We start from the raw sequence: 13399 nt of genomic DNA, 5'->3' as shown, positions 1-13399 counted from the left end.
GTACGGAGAAAAAATGTGCATATACGTTTGCTCACAGGGATAGCCTTTCTCGACGATAGGCCCAAAAGTAATCATCGATGGCTGTTGAGGCCGGTTGAACTAAATGCTGCTGAAGGACGGATGAGCAGAAGAGTCTCCGGTTTGGAGCATCGTTCAATTGAAATTTATCGTGACAGTTCTTCCACTTATTTTTTAACACAAGGGTATACGTGTTCACTGTAGGTTTTCGGGATCTCGTCATCAGATCAGTACAAATGTACCGCGGTCTTGGTTTACGGTCAATCAACCCGTCGCTCATCTTAAGCCTCGAAGATAATAGTCCAGTCTTTGTCCAAATTTTGGTTGTATTTTCCTTCTCTTGGTGTTGATCAACGAAATTTGTTGGGCACACGACACGGCAACTTGCAAAGAGTATATGTGAGCGCCACTTTTATTAGAACTTCACAGATCTCAACGGTTCAGTCTAAACCTTAATCATGCCACATCATTAACGCCGGTCACGTGATCAATCCGAACGAGGCTTTTCACGTTATCTACTGTGGAGACGGTTAGTAGCCATGACACGATGAAACCCGGTACTATAGTGCCGAAAACTGTCCGTACGTGCGCTGCGTCTGCCTTGGTCATGTGACATGAATCGATCGACCCAGTCGCTCAACAACCCTCTAAGCTTTCCCATTACATTCTACAAGGGGTACACTGACAACCAACCATTGGTTTCCGCGTTCTCTAATTTAGTTACCAATCTTCACTGTTTATTCTCTTGATGTGAATCCCGTGATCCACAAATATGCATTACTAAGCTCAATCCAAGTGTGACTTACACTGCAGATCAGCTGTTCCTTACCGAACGCCTCCGTCTTTAGCCGCTAACCTGAAGGTAGGAAGTCCAAATGTTTCTGAGGATTCGTTGGATGTTCGAGAATCCTGATCTACAACAGCTGTATGGTGATTCTGGGCTTTTCAGCTTCCTTGAGTATTAAAGACCTCAATTGAAAATAACACCGTTAGTTTCAAGGAGAAGTTCCACTTCAAGTTGTTTCACGGTAGCGCTTGTTTTTTTGTTTATTATTCCGAAAGAGCAATTCCCATGTAGCAAGCCTGGTTCCAGAAACATATGCATTACTTGGTAACATCAAATTGTATGCTTATAAGGAATTCATAATAAAACAGTTGCGCTTGTTTTTTGTTTATTATTCCGAAAGAGCATTTTCGCTGTAGCATGTCTGGTTCCAGAAACATATGCATTACATGGTAACATCAGACTGTATGCTTATAAGGAATTCATAATAAAACTGCTGATAACTGGAATGTACAAAATGCATGGGGGGACAAATGAGCATTCCAAAGACATGGACGAGTTTTACTGCATCCGAAACAACAGATGACATCTGGGCAGTGTTTAGATACATTTAAGTCTCCAACATTGCTTTAAACTCTGTAAATAGAAGAAAGGAATTCTTCAAATTAGCGCTAGTTAATGACTTTAGGGTATTTAAGGTCCAATAAATGAATCAAAATCAACCAGTCATCATCCTAAGTGGGACATTTAAAGTGTTTAAGTTGATTCTCCTCTTGAAGTAATTGCTGAACGCCACATGGCGGAAGATTACTGACATGACTTATGTCAAATGTCGCAGTGAATCCGATCTCGCAAAATCTGCTCGTCCGTAGCCGGGGTGTTGTGGCCGGAGTTAGTAAGTGTTTCCAAAATTGAACCATAGGGGTTTTTAAGTAGCTGTTCCAACGGTAGCTGTTCTTTCTGTTCTTTTGCGTTCAACTGTGGCGTAGGTGTGACATCAGCTTATCCGTCAATGGTCGAGTTTTAAAAAATGTTTATTACTGCACGTTCACCGAAGTAAACGCGACTAAGGTGTTATCGGCAAGCTTATGCTAAAATCGGTCATGATCGTAACCTTGGAAGATCGTGTGATATCCGTCTGGTTATTTTCATCGGTTGTAAGATAGTTCAAACTCGAATTTCATTCCATCTTCTCTGTTTTACACCAGCCATATAATTCAGTTTTTTGGTGCCATTTTATGGAGCCTTTTTAGCTTTCGAAAAATACTACTCAACCAAAAGTAGTAGTGCTGAGTAAAGATGATAACTGACGTCAGGACGCAGTTGCACCTACCTTCATAAGTAACTTTTCCGTCTCCATCTTGGTCAGCTTCAGCGAGCATGGATTCGATTTCGGAATCTGAAACAGGTTTTGTGGAAAATTGTACCAACGGAGTAATATTTTTCTTCCAGGAAAATGAATTTTAAAGCGATGTTGCGTCATAACGAATTGCATTAACCTCACCTGATCTATCTTCCTCTTGTTCTCATACTAACTCACCATAAACCTGGAAATCCGAAACTCAGTTTTGTGCTCACTAAAGTTGCCTCCAAACGCCTCAATAGGGCTGGGTATGGACACCTCTAGAGATGGGTCCACAGATACTCCAAAATCACCAGTTCTTAGAAGCCCGTGTTGTAAAAGTCCTACTCACCGCCTTCGTTTTACGGGTGCCAAACGCCTTGAATGGGTCGTCAAACCACTAGCTTTCTGTTTGAGGGATGTGACCAAATATCGAATTCACATCACTCACAGATGGTGTACAGACACTCATTTCTACGTAAGCCTTCGCATTATTGGGCCTGCGATCGCAAAGGATGTTAATCACCTTTAGGAATGTGGTTGAGGGGCGTAGAAGATATCCAGGAGGCTCAGAGACACAACACGCCACCACAATAGCCAAACCATTCGTTCTACTGTTTTATGGGATAGGCTGCTGATCAACAACCCAACGCACAGTCATGACAAGCTTGTTGTATTGGTTTTCTACGACAACCTGAAATGACCTTGAGAGAGACTGAAGTATCTGCTGGTGCTAATTTTGTAGGTGTGGTGGAGACAAGCCTAGTTGGGAGCGTATCATGAGGTAGCCCAAAAGGTAGTTCAGTAAATTCTCTGAGATCGGCGAATGCGCATTACCGGATGTGGAACATGTGTATGTTTCTGTGGATTTCTGTAGCGATCCACCTTTTAAACTGTCGCCCTCCACCGTGTTGCTTGTTACAAGCCTCTCAATGGTGTCTGTCTCTAAATTAAGGTCCTTTCACTTGCCCCCGGCCAGTCGATAAGTCCCCAATTGGGGCAGCATTCAGTCCGTATACTCTACTAACGGGTTCTTTGTTTGTCCAGAATACGACCATCTATTTTCGCTAATGGGCTGGTTTGTTAAGCGCCCTAAGGAGGTGACAAATTGGAATACTGTAAAGTCTTCTCCATTCCTCTCGACCAATATCGGTTCTAAGCAAACAAGCCCATGGGCCGGAACGCCCAGGCTGAAGTGCGATAAGACTGACACTCAACTACGGGCGCCCTGGTCAAAGTTCTCCAACTGGTTAATTTGATTCCAAAGGGGACTTCAAGTGCTAGGCTGCAGGAATATCAGAAGTCGATGGAATGATTGTCCACGGGAAATACCTGGTTGAAAAGAACTCTCTGGGGTTCGGGGAGAAAGTCCCTTCCGGCAGATCGTTCCTTACTAAGAAATTTTGGAAACACACGCTTTCCATTATAGTTGGTAAAGTTGATTCCGGAACTAAAGTGATCTCGCTGTCTTGTCTTCGAAGGAAATCAGTGGCTGACGACATAACCTGCTTCCTGCAATTGATCCTAGCGGATTAAGAGAAATGACGGTAGGTTTTTGTCATCTGAAACTTATTGGCTGAAAAGTGACTCTTGGCATTCTCCGTGGATTCTTTCCTGGAGATTAACATAAAATCAGAAGAGCTACTGAAGACATTACAGACCGACTAAAAAACGTTAAGACATGTTCGAATTGTGGAGTTCTGTGTGGTGAAGAAAGCACTGCGGACCAAATGGCGGCTAAGCGCTCTGTGTTCCTTAGCGTAGAGTAGTTGACTGCTCTAAAGGTAAGTAGTACCAGGTACAAATTCGATTAAATCCAGGCTTTGGTGAGTGGAATCGACGTCAAATTGCCGGAGCTCACTGAGACTTGCTTATCTTCGGATATCCTCGAATCGGAAATCCAATTGCTTGGTGAACTGCTCACCAGAGCTAGTCGTCCTGGGGTGAAGGTTGTAGGTGATGTTCTCCCCTACCGGAGAGAAACTTTGAAGGCTGTCCTGTGTTTCGCCATTCGTAGTGGACAGGAATCAGTCATTCCGGGCTTGATTTACAGAGGCACAATAGCCACAGGGACTGGCGTTCTAATCACAAGCAGGCGTCACGGCATTAGTGATGGCTGCCTGGTTGCCCGAGATCTGTGCTATCCTGAAACTGACTGAGACTTGCTTCGTTGGGACACACCATCAACACATTTTGACGCCCCCTACCTATGAATACATCAATGTCCCACATACTATACAATGCCCATTTTCCAACGGTCTTCCAAGGATCGTCGGAAGGCTTTATTTGTTTATTCCGGGAGAGATGGAATCTCTGCGATCGTTGCTTGCTCAAAGGTACGATAAAGCATGAGATCAAAGCGGGAGACGTTTGAGAATTAACTGGCGGAAACACTCTAATGTAGACTGAAGCCATCGGTACCAATGTTAAGCCGTAACATCTTTTCGGTGCCTAGCTTCCAGGCCACCCGAAAGGAGCACCAGGGTCCCCATACTGCCAGGTTGTCCAATCTGAGACAGGAGAAGTTGAGATGCAGAGGTCGGGTTCGAGCCGCAGACCTTTCGGTCGGTGAATTCGCGCTCTAACCACTGAACCATCTCGCTTCTTTAGTCCAAAATTTTCATTTGGTTACATAAAACAAGTACTAAAGCTGGAAACGGTAACATTTCGCTCTCTTATAAGGATACGTGTACTGTAAACCATGACAAACGTACCAAAGCCTAATGCTCCACTCACATTCAACGTTTTATCAGAAGCGCCCCAACGAGAGAACTTACAAAACTATTTGGGCAAAATGACCCGTTCTAGATCAAGCAATAATTGCGGGACCATTGGAAGCCTGCTTCCAATATTTGGCCCGAATGCTTCTCCAGACCTTAACACCTAGTCGACTTTAATGTCGCACCCATCAGTCACATTCGCGGGCAATCTCGTAGGGAAGTAGGCTGCCTGCTGGCTAGGATCTTTGGATTGTGAAACCTATTCATCTAGTTAGGACCCAGAGGACCATAGATCATGTGTTTTTGACCCAGATTCTCTGAAAGTTACGGGAGAAACAGCGGAATACACCCCTTGAGTACATTTGCGACAAACTTGTGAGGGTTTCGTAAGTTTCAGTTTTGCGAGGATGTTTTTAACCTAGTCTCTTGATGAAGGCGAACGCCTTAACGTCACCCTCAAAAACTCTGATAAAGTGTTTAAGTAGCCACGGACAGCTCTTGCTAACGTTTCGGTATTAGGAAGTGCCTAGAAAGCCTCTTTCGTGGAATGCGGTGCGAAAAACACTTGTTTCTAACCAATGATTTCGCGTATTGAAGTCCCGCAAGGCTCGGTCCTTGGGCCTAATCTAGCCAAATCGTTTATCAGCGGATTTCCCATTGTTCTGAATTGCGACGGTTTACTGTACGTTGGTGATGAGAAGATGCGGGCTGAAATATCCGTTACTGAGCAGACAGCAAAGCCTTCCATTAACCGTAAAAATGCCATTTTATCCTGATCTATGCGTCTGAACCTTCTGGTAGCTGAAAATCTTTTGGGTTTTAGCGAAGTACACTCATATGCAAACAAATCCGGTTCTTCGGGAGAATCACCCGGAACCCAGCTGGATCTGATGATGTTTTTTAAGCAAGAATTTTCAGCAACCTTACGAGTAGTGTATTACGTTTCTTTGGGATTTGTTTCGAAGCTCAACAAAAGAAAAAACCTGTGCATCATAATGTCCCATGACCTCAAAATACCCAGGACACACTGAAGGAGATCGCTGATGTTACCAATGTGATTAAGTAAATCAGATGGCCCTTCAGTCGAATAACCCCTCAGATTTCTGGTGAACCCACAATTCCGTCCAATTCTTCATTATGAGTTGCCGGTAGTCTTTAGACTGATCAAATATGAGAGCAGTAAACTACAGTGGGCTCGAACACGCGGCAGGAAACCTATACAGCTGCCGTGTTTATTCTGTCAGATTCATCTTTAATAAATGTGATTGTTCCACCGGTGTAATGACAGATTCTGCTGATGAGAAACGCGAGTAGTATGTGGTTTCATCGAATCTACGCCTAGCGTCTAATGGAAGGTGCACCCCATGGGGTTTATTACAGAACCTGTGGAACTGCTTTGCAGTGTTCGCTTACAACTGCTTGACAGTGAATGAATATCCACGGAAGTTCAGGAAGACGCACGATAATACTCCGTTTTTAAATACTATGTGCATATAAGACGTTTGCTTTTCCGTCTAATAGTTTATAACCGTTTAGTTGGTGTTTGTCGACAGACAAACCCCTGGCGAAGGGCTTTCTTCCATCAACTGGTGCTGCCGCCGTCTCACTGCAGACCTAATACATGCGTAGCCATATCCTGCAATGGATGCTTTGTGAGAAGAAAAATGCATGAGAAACGGCATAAGGCGGTGAAATTACCCATGTGGTGAACGACTGGAACGATAATAAAAAAGTAATTGTTCAGCTGTAATACCCTTTCGGTGCCCAGCTACCATGCCACTGGAAGGATGAGATATTGCCAGGTTCCCCAAGCCCAAATAGCGGAAGTCGAGAGGCAGAGGTCGGGTCGGACCTTCAGGTCAGTAAATCCACTCTCTGACCACTGTGACCACTGAGCCACCTCGCCTGAAATGGGTCTACTCAAAGGGTTGATTCTAAAAAAGCGAATAAATTTGAACTTCGTCTGTCACGGATGCCACTCTTGCCATTGTGGCCACTCCTCTCCAGGGGGACGATCAATAAAAAGGACCTAGTGGTAATGGTCGGGAAACGAAGGAGCTAACAAGGAACTACTTTCTATATGTTCACGAATCCATGAAGGTCGCAATAACCCAAAACACTGGATGCCCTAAAAATCAATGTGGGCCTTTCTGAGATTATGCTTCAAGTCCTTAACCTAATCGTACTTCGCTCGCTATCTAGAGCTCACAAACACATCAGCTACATAGCCAAGCCGTCAAACCAATCCTTCGTTGAGTGGACGCAAGTTCTTTCTGGAATTTGCACCGTGAGAATAATGGCTTCTTCCAGAGAAAACGGAGGAAAATTGGAACTCAGATGCCCAGTCCTCACTGCGACCCATGCACCAACCATCCAGAACGTTGGAAAAGCGATTTCTACCGTCAGTGAAATATAATTCATGTAGCACAGAGAACAAAGATTTTAACACTAGCCGGAGAGACAAACGTACGGATTGGCAGGCGGAGTAACGTGAGGGTGTCGCCATCTGTCGAAACCCTCCGTGAAGACTACAGAAAACATGTACTGTAAATACAGAATCAAGGATGCTCCCATGTATTCTATGTAAGCCACGAGATATGGCCGGACGTTCAAGTTTTACATATCCATGTCAGTCACACCAACGTTCGACAGATTAGTTTATTGAATGGGTAGATCCGTGACATTCCCAGGAAGGTTCTAAAGCAAACTTAATGAGTGGCAGAAAAACAGCGGCCATTAAACGAAGTGTGGAAATACCGTGCGTGGCGTGGTCGGCAGGGCTAATCGGTGGAATTGTCGGTAAGAAAGGGTCTGGGAATTGAATATCAGTATAAAAACAACGCTTACATCGGCAGCAACACTATGAAAGGTGTCTGAGCTGTTGAATGAGTTGCGGCATTTGGCCGGACACGCAAACATGTACCGGTAACCTGGCAGTCTCAAGTTGGCGGGAAAGTTACTCGTGAAAAGAACAGGCCTTTATTAGTTCACAAGATCAGATAATCTATTAACGGATAATCACCTGGCTATGATGGTGTAGTGGTCTGACAAGTCAACATCGTGGCCGCAAACACACACGAGTTTTAACCCCAGCTGCTGATACTCTTCACAGAATCTTCCGCCGTTAGCCGTTGGCCACAGAAGCAGAAAAATGTATGAATTGTTTTAAAAGCATTGCAGTTAACGGCTGGGTGATGTGAAATTCCATGAAAGACACAACGACACTGTCTAACTTCGGTAGATGAGGACAAGAGAACCCGAGATAAAACAGTGGATAATGTTCACATCATTCACACCTTTGTAAGGAGGGCCTGAGGTCAAGTTGTAAGTTCTGCGCCCTCATTTACCAGCTGTACTCCAGAACTATGCGGTTCGCGTAATCTATATAGGCTAACCTGGGATTAGTTCAGTGCCGCTGTTTGCTGGGGTGTTTATTGTATCTCCGACGATATGCCCAATGGCAAATTTGTTCGGGAACGGGACATCACTCTTTTCCTTAGAATGAGACACTAAAGAATCGTGGTACCTACTTGTGCAGACTGAATAGAGAAAACGGCCGGTTGCTCTACTTTTCACTACACAATTCCACAAGATGCTCCGTCGGTCTTGATGATTCGCTCAGATCATCCAGTCAACCGATTTTTCTACGAGAGCGTCACGCACGGAATTGATTTAGAGGTGCGGGTGATATCTAATCGAACAAAATTGGTTCACACCTTTGTAAGGAGGGCCTGAGGTCAAGTTGTAAGTTCTGCGCCCTCATTTACCAGCTGTACTCCAGAACTATGCGGTTCGCGTAATCTATATAGGCTAACCTGGGATTAGTTCAGTGCCGCTGTTTGCTGGGGTGTTTATTGTATCTCCGACGATATGCCCAATGGCAAATTTGTTCGGGAACGGGACATCACTCTTTTCCTTAGAATGAGACACTAAAGAATCGTGGTACCTACTTGTGCAGACTGAATAGAGAAAACGGCCGGTTGCTCTACTTTTCACTACACAATTCCACAAGGCAGCTGAATTGACGGCGTGATGTCAGACAGCATAAGGGTGGTTGGTCATTGGTAATTCCGATGGAGTTCCAACAACTGTGAACTGTGGCTAAAGTCCAGGCAGTGGCCTAGTTTCTCCCATCGAGGGTATCGTCCAAGATTTGTGGTGAATCACGAAAGGATACTTCTGCAAGCAGTTTAGCCACAGCCTTCATCAAGATGAGTCTTCAACGATACCCATATTTCAGGTGCTGGTAGTTGTGGGATTTTGTAGAATACATACATACATGACCACCGTTTGAGCAATCGTCCTCCTGTCCTTCCTTAGATGGATCCACACCAAAGGGATGGGGGAAGCACGGGAATCGAGTTTCGCTCTTATTGGAGCTCATCATCAGTGCATATCCAGTGACCGTGTCGGGGTTCGAACTCCGCACATCTGATATGCGAGGCCAGCGTGTTATCACTTCCACCAGCGCACACTGCACTCATCCGAATTACATACTCACATGACCACCGTTTGAGCAATCGTCCTCCTGTCCTTCCTTAGATGGATCCACACCAAAGGGATGGGGGAAGCACGGGAATCGAGTTTCGCTCTTATTGGAGCTCATCATCAGTGCATATCCAGTGACCGTGTCGGGGTTCGAACTCCGCACATCTGATATGCGAGGCCAGCGTGTTATCACTTCCACCAGCGCACACTGCACTCATCCGAATTTTTACGTTTAAACGGGTGAGCATGTTCGCACTGGAGTTATGTAAGCGCCTCGAACGACGACCCAGTAACATACCCTGGCTGTGTCGATCCCCCCAGTAGTCCAATTTTATCCATTTACGATCTCGGCGCTTATGTCGGCTAGATTTCACTACATTAGAATTGTAAGACATGATTGACTTTATTCACGAGACTGAATAAGATCATCAGAAGACACTCTTCTCCGTATGCTACAATGTAGCATACTCGTATACGCAGGAAAGCCCTTCGCCGAGAAGCGGTTTATTAGCAAACACCAACTAAACAGTTGCAAACTACTGGACAAGGAAGTAAACGCCTAATTTGCGCCTTGTTTTAAAATACTGAACATCCTCACGCTTCTTCTTGAACTTTCGTGGATATTTACTGACTACCACACATTTGTAAACGAACGCGGCAAATCGGTTCCACAAGTTCCGTAATAAACTCCACCTTTCATTATATGCGAGACGGAGTTGCGGTAAAACCGCATACTACTCGCATGCTTCATCAGTAGTATCCAACGTGACACCCGTATGTACAATAAACGCGTGACATGTAGAATACGGATGGACATATAATTGGAAACTCAAAATCTGAAAATGAGGTGAGGGTTGTGAGACATTACACCACCTCATTCTAGAGGACCAGAGTTAAACCAGCTACCTTTTGAATGCCTAATTATGATAACACTACCAAGAGTCGTGAAAAAATGGGTCAAGCGGCTGATGGCGAACACATTTGAGGAAGAGCTGATGCTTGGCCATGATGTATTAAGCGTGACGTGATCAGAGAGGCTTCACTGCTACCAGTTACGACATCCGTGTTCTGGTCTGCCTGGAACATCTTTGAGGCACTTATTCTTCTGCACGCGTTTCGAGCCTGAGTTCAGTTCTTCCTTTACCGTAAGCGCCGGTGAATGAACAGACACGATTCGATTTTGGGGTCGATTTTCTGGACGTTTTGATCAGACATACTGTCAGTCTGTATCCCGAATGGCTGAGTATTCGAACTACTGTAAGCCACTGCTTGGAGTTTACCGATTGGAAAGTACCTACTGAATTTCTGTTATATGCCCACTGCCAATGATTCCGAGTGAGGATGTACGCCACTTCTCGGTTGTTCACGACAAATTTGATCATTTGTTGTGCAAAATCTCCGTTAAAATTCTCGAGCCTCTGCATATTACCAACAGTAATATGTTCTATTATCTAAGTGTCATAAGGAATATTTATTATATTGAATTTCACTTATAAAAAAACTCGAAGAAACGTGTTTTGGGATCGATCACATGAAATACAGATTTAACTGCTAAAGTGCTGGTAAGGTTTCCTACAGTGTGAAGATATGACTGATTCACGTGTAAGTAGCACGTATCAATGGATAAGCGTTGAAACACGTGTTTTTCATACTTTGGACGGTCGGATATTACACCGTAGTATTTTTGATTTTGTTCGCGAATGATAAGCTTTAGCAACAATAAATGTTTATCAAACTGAAGGCTGGTCTCGTCACTTTTATACTATCCTGTTTAGACCGAATGAGTGCCCGAAAAAGGCCTCCACTTTTTAGGGGTTCATTTTATATGCAATCGGGTCTCCGATAGCGTCTTCCGTATGGACGTAGAACCAAATTCAGTTTATTAACTATTTTTAAGACACCAGTGGTCGAACCACTGTTAATTGGTGAATCTGTCCAGGATATTGGCCTTTGGGAAATTATCGAATGGAACCCATCAAGAGTCTTTCAGAGATGTGAAACTCAGAATTCGTTGCTCGTGGAATTATATCCCCCATAGAACCGAATGTGGATTGGCCGGCTGACTAGCAGGACACTCACGTTCATCGAGCACAGTGACCGTTTATCTTCAAAGGGTCTCCAAAGACATAGTCAGACTACTCACCTGTGTACTTGTGTCCAATACGCTGCATCACTTCACTCAATTCAAGTTTTGTTATAAATCCATCCTTGTCCTGGAACAAAAAACGCACATAAAACTCAGCAGTATGGACTTGATAACTAGGAGACAGTAGCATGGTGCAAAGGTAAAGCATATGTCTTCTGAGTATTAAGGCAGTTATGGAGTGTCCAACCTTTAAAACACACAAACGATGCACAGGGAGCAACCATTGATCAAGAGAGTGTATATTCCAAGCCTTTATTGCATTTGACCAGGTGTAAGCTGAGACAGAGACTAAATTTCACTAAAAGAGAGTAGCTGACTTGAACGGAGCCCAATCATCCTACTGAAAGTTGCTTAAAGGCGATGAGTATTCAGGTTGGGTGCACATTCGTCTGAGAATCCCCTGAAAGCACTGCCACAAGGGAAAACTCGCATGTAGTAAAAAGCAAGCATAATGAACGAGGACTACTTGGTGCTTCGTGTTTACCTTGATGCACCAGAATGGCTTATAGGCCAAAGTACGACAGGGAAAAAACTAACTTCAAGCGTCGGTGATACTGACATCAGGAATGACGATAAGGTCAATTCGCTCGGTACCTAACTGCCATGCCACCAGAAATAAACACAAGGGCTGGGATACCGCCAGGTTACCCAAGCCTTAACAGGGGAAGTCGAGATGCAAAGATCGGGTTCGAACCACGGACTTTCCGGTCAGTAAATTCGCGATCTTACCAATGAACCATCTTATCTTGCCTCGAAAAGCTGGGAAGAGGCCTGATATGCTGTCAAAATATGTTGAGTTTTGAGTATTCTAAAAAGGCACATGCCAAATGTAATGTAACAGTCGTTAACGGCAAAACCTTATAGACTATGTCGATAAACAATAAAGAATTCAGTAGATCAGTGTGGATGAAGTGGACAAAGTGAATTGCGTATGGAATTCTCATGGAGGTCAGAACTATGAAAGATCCGTTGTGTTTCCTGACTTAACATTTCGAAAAAGCAACCAAGTAACCGAAAGTCCTCGCTCCATTGTTTTGACGGTAAGCAGTACATCTGAATCGGAAGTGCTTGAATGCGTGGATTCAGGAAATGTCATGCGTGAAGTAGGCTGATTCAAACCACTCAAACTGTCTCATATTATGCTAGATTAGAAAAAAGGAATCCAAAATTTCTCGAATAAGGTGTTGCTGGCTGCGGACATTGTGAAATTCACGCTCAGATACCTCTTCTAGATGCCAAGTCCACACCAAAGCGGACTCCATCTTTGCTCTTAACAGCCGTCTCCGGGTTTGAAGTCAGGACATCTGACATGTGAGTTGAATGTCCTGCCACTGAAAGGAAGAGGACCTTCGCTGCGGAGCTTTTTATTAGGGAATGCCAACTGACCAGTTACAGACTATCGGACAGAAAGGCAAAACTCTCATACGCATCATAGTTACAAAAACTGAACATCCATCTTCTCTTGAACGCATTTTTCTGGACTTCCCTGGATATTCATTGAGTGTTGCTCAAGTCCAAGCAAAAGCTACAAAGCGAGTCCACAAATCCGCAGTAGATCTCCCTTTTCAAGCGAATTTACAAGAAGAGAACATACTACTCGCAAGCCTCCCCATCATAGTATCACCGTTACATCACTACTCTATCAGCACACGCTGTGGACGCGTTCGAATTTTTGCATCCGAACGGAGGAGCATGTTTACGCCAGAGCGATGTGATTGGCTCACCCCACAGCTTAAGCGACGACTGCCCCGGTTGTGTTGCTCGACCGATGAGCCTGTCCAGAGTTCCCAGCCAGGAAGAGTCACGGACGCCTTAAAATCTGTTGCACAATTTTTGTTTGGTGGTTCCTGATTGCGCGATTCGTAACAACTACAGCTAATCAAAAATTGTATAGAATTTTT

At 44.3% G+C, this 13399-nt stretch overlaps 1 protein-coding gene across 1 annotated transcript in view; it reads right to left on the bottom strand.

Moving 5' to 3' along the window:
* Positions 1 to 1283: 1283 nt before the first annotated feature.
* Positions 1284 to 13399, bottom strand: part of T265_13608 (hypothetical protein) — a gene marked incomplete at both ends in the record, with an annotated part of 22208 nt that continues 10092 nt past the window's right edge. Inside the window, 3 exons of the mRNA XM_009169664.1 lie at positions 1284 to 1438; positions 2136 to 2201; positions 11496 to 11565. Coding sequence (XP_009167928.1) covers positions 1413 to 1438; positions 2136 to 2201; positions 11496 to 11565 — 162 coding nt within the window. The remainder of the gene's footprint in view (positions 1439 to 2135; positions 2202 to 11495; positions 11566 to 13399) is intronic.

This window comes from Opisthorchis viverrini (assembly GCF_000715545.1).
Source record: "Opisthorchis viverrini unplaced genomic scaffold opera_v5_83, whole genome shotgun sequence".
Taxonomy (NCBI): Eukaryota; Metazoa; Platyhelminthes; class Trematoda; order Opisthorchiida; family Opisthorchiidae; genus Opisthorchis; species Opisthorchis viverrini.
Note: the sequence above shows the minus strand (reverse complement) of the source record. Positions and strands in the feature narration are given on the sequence as shown.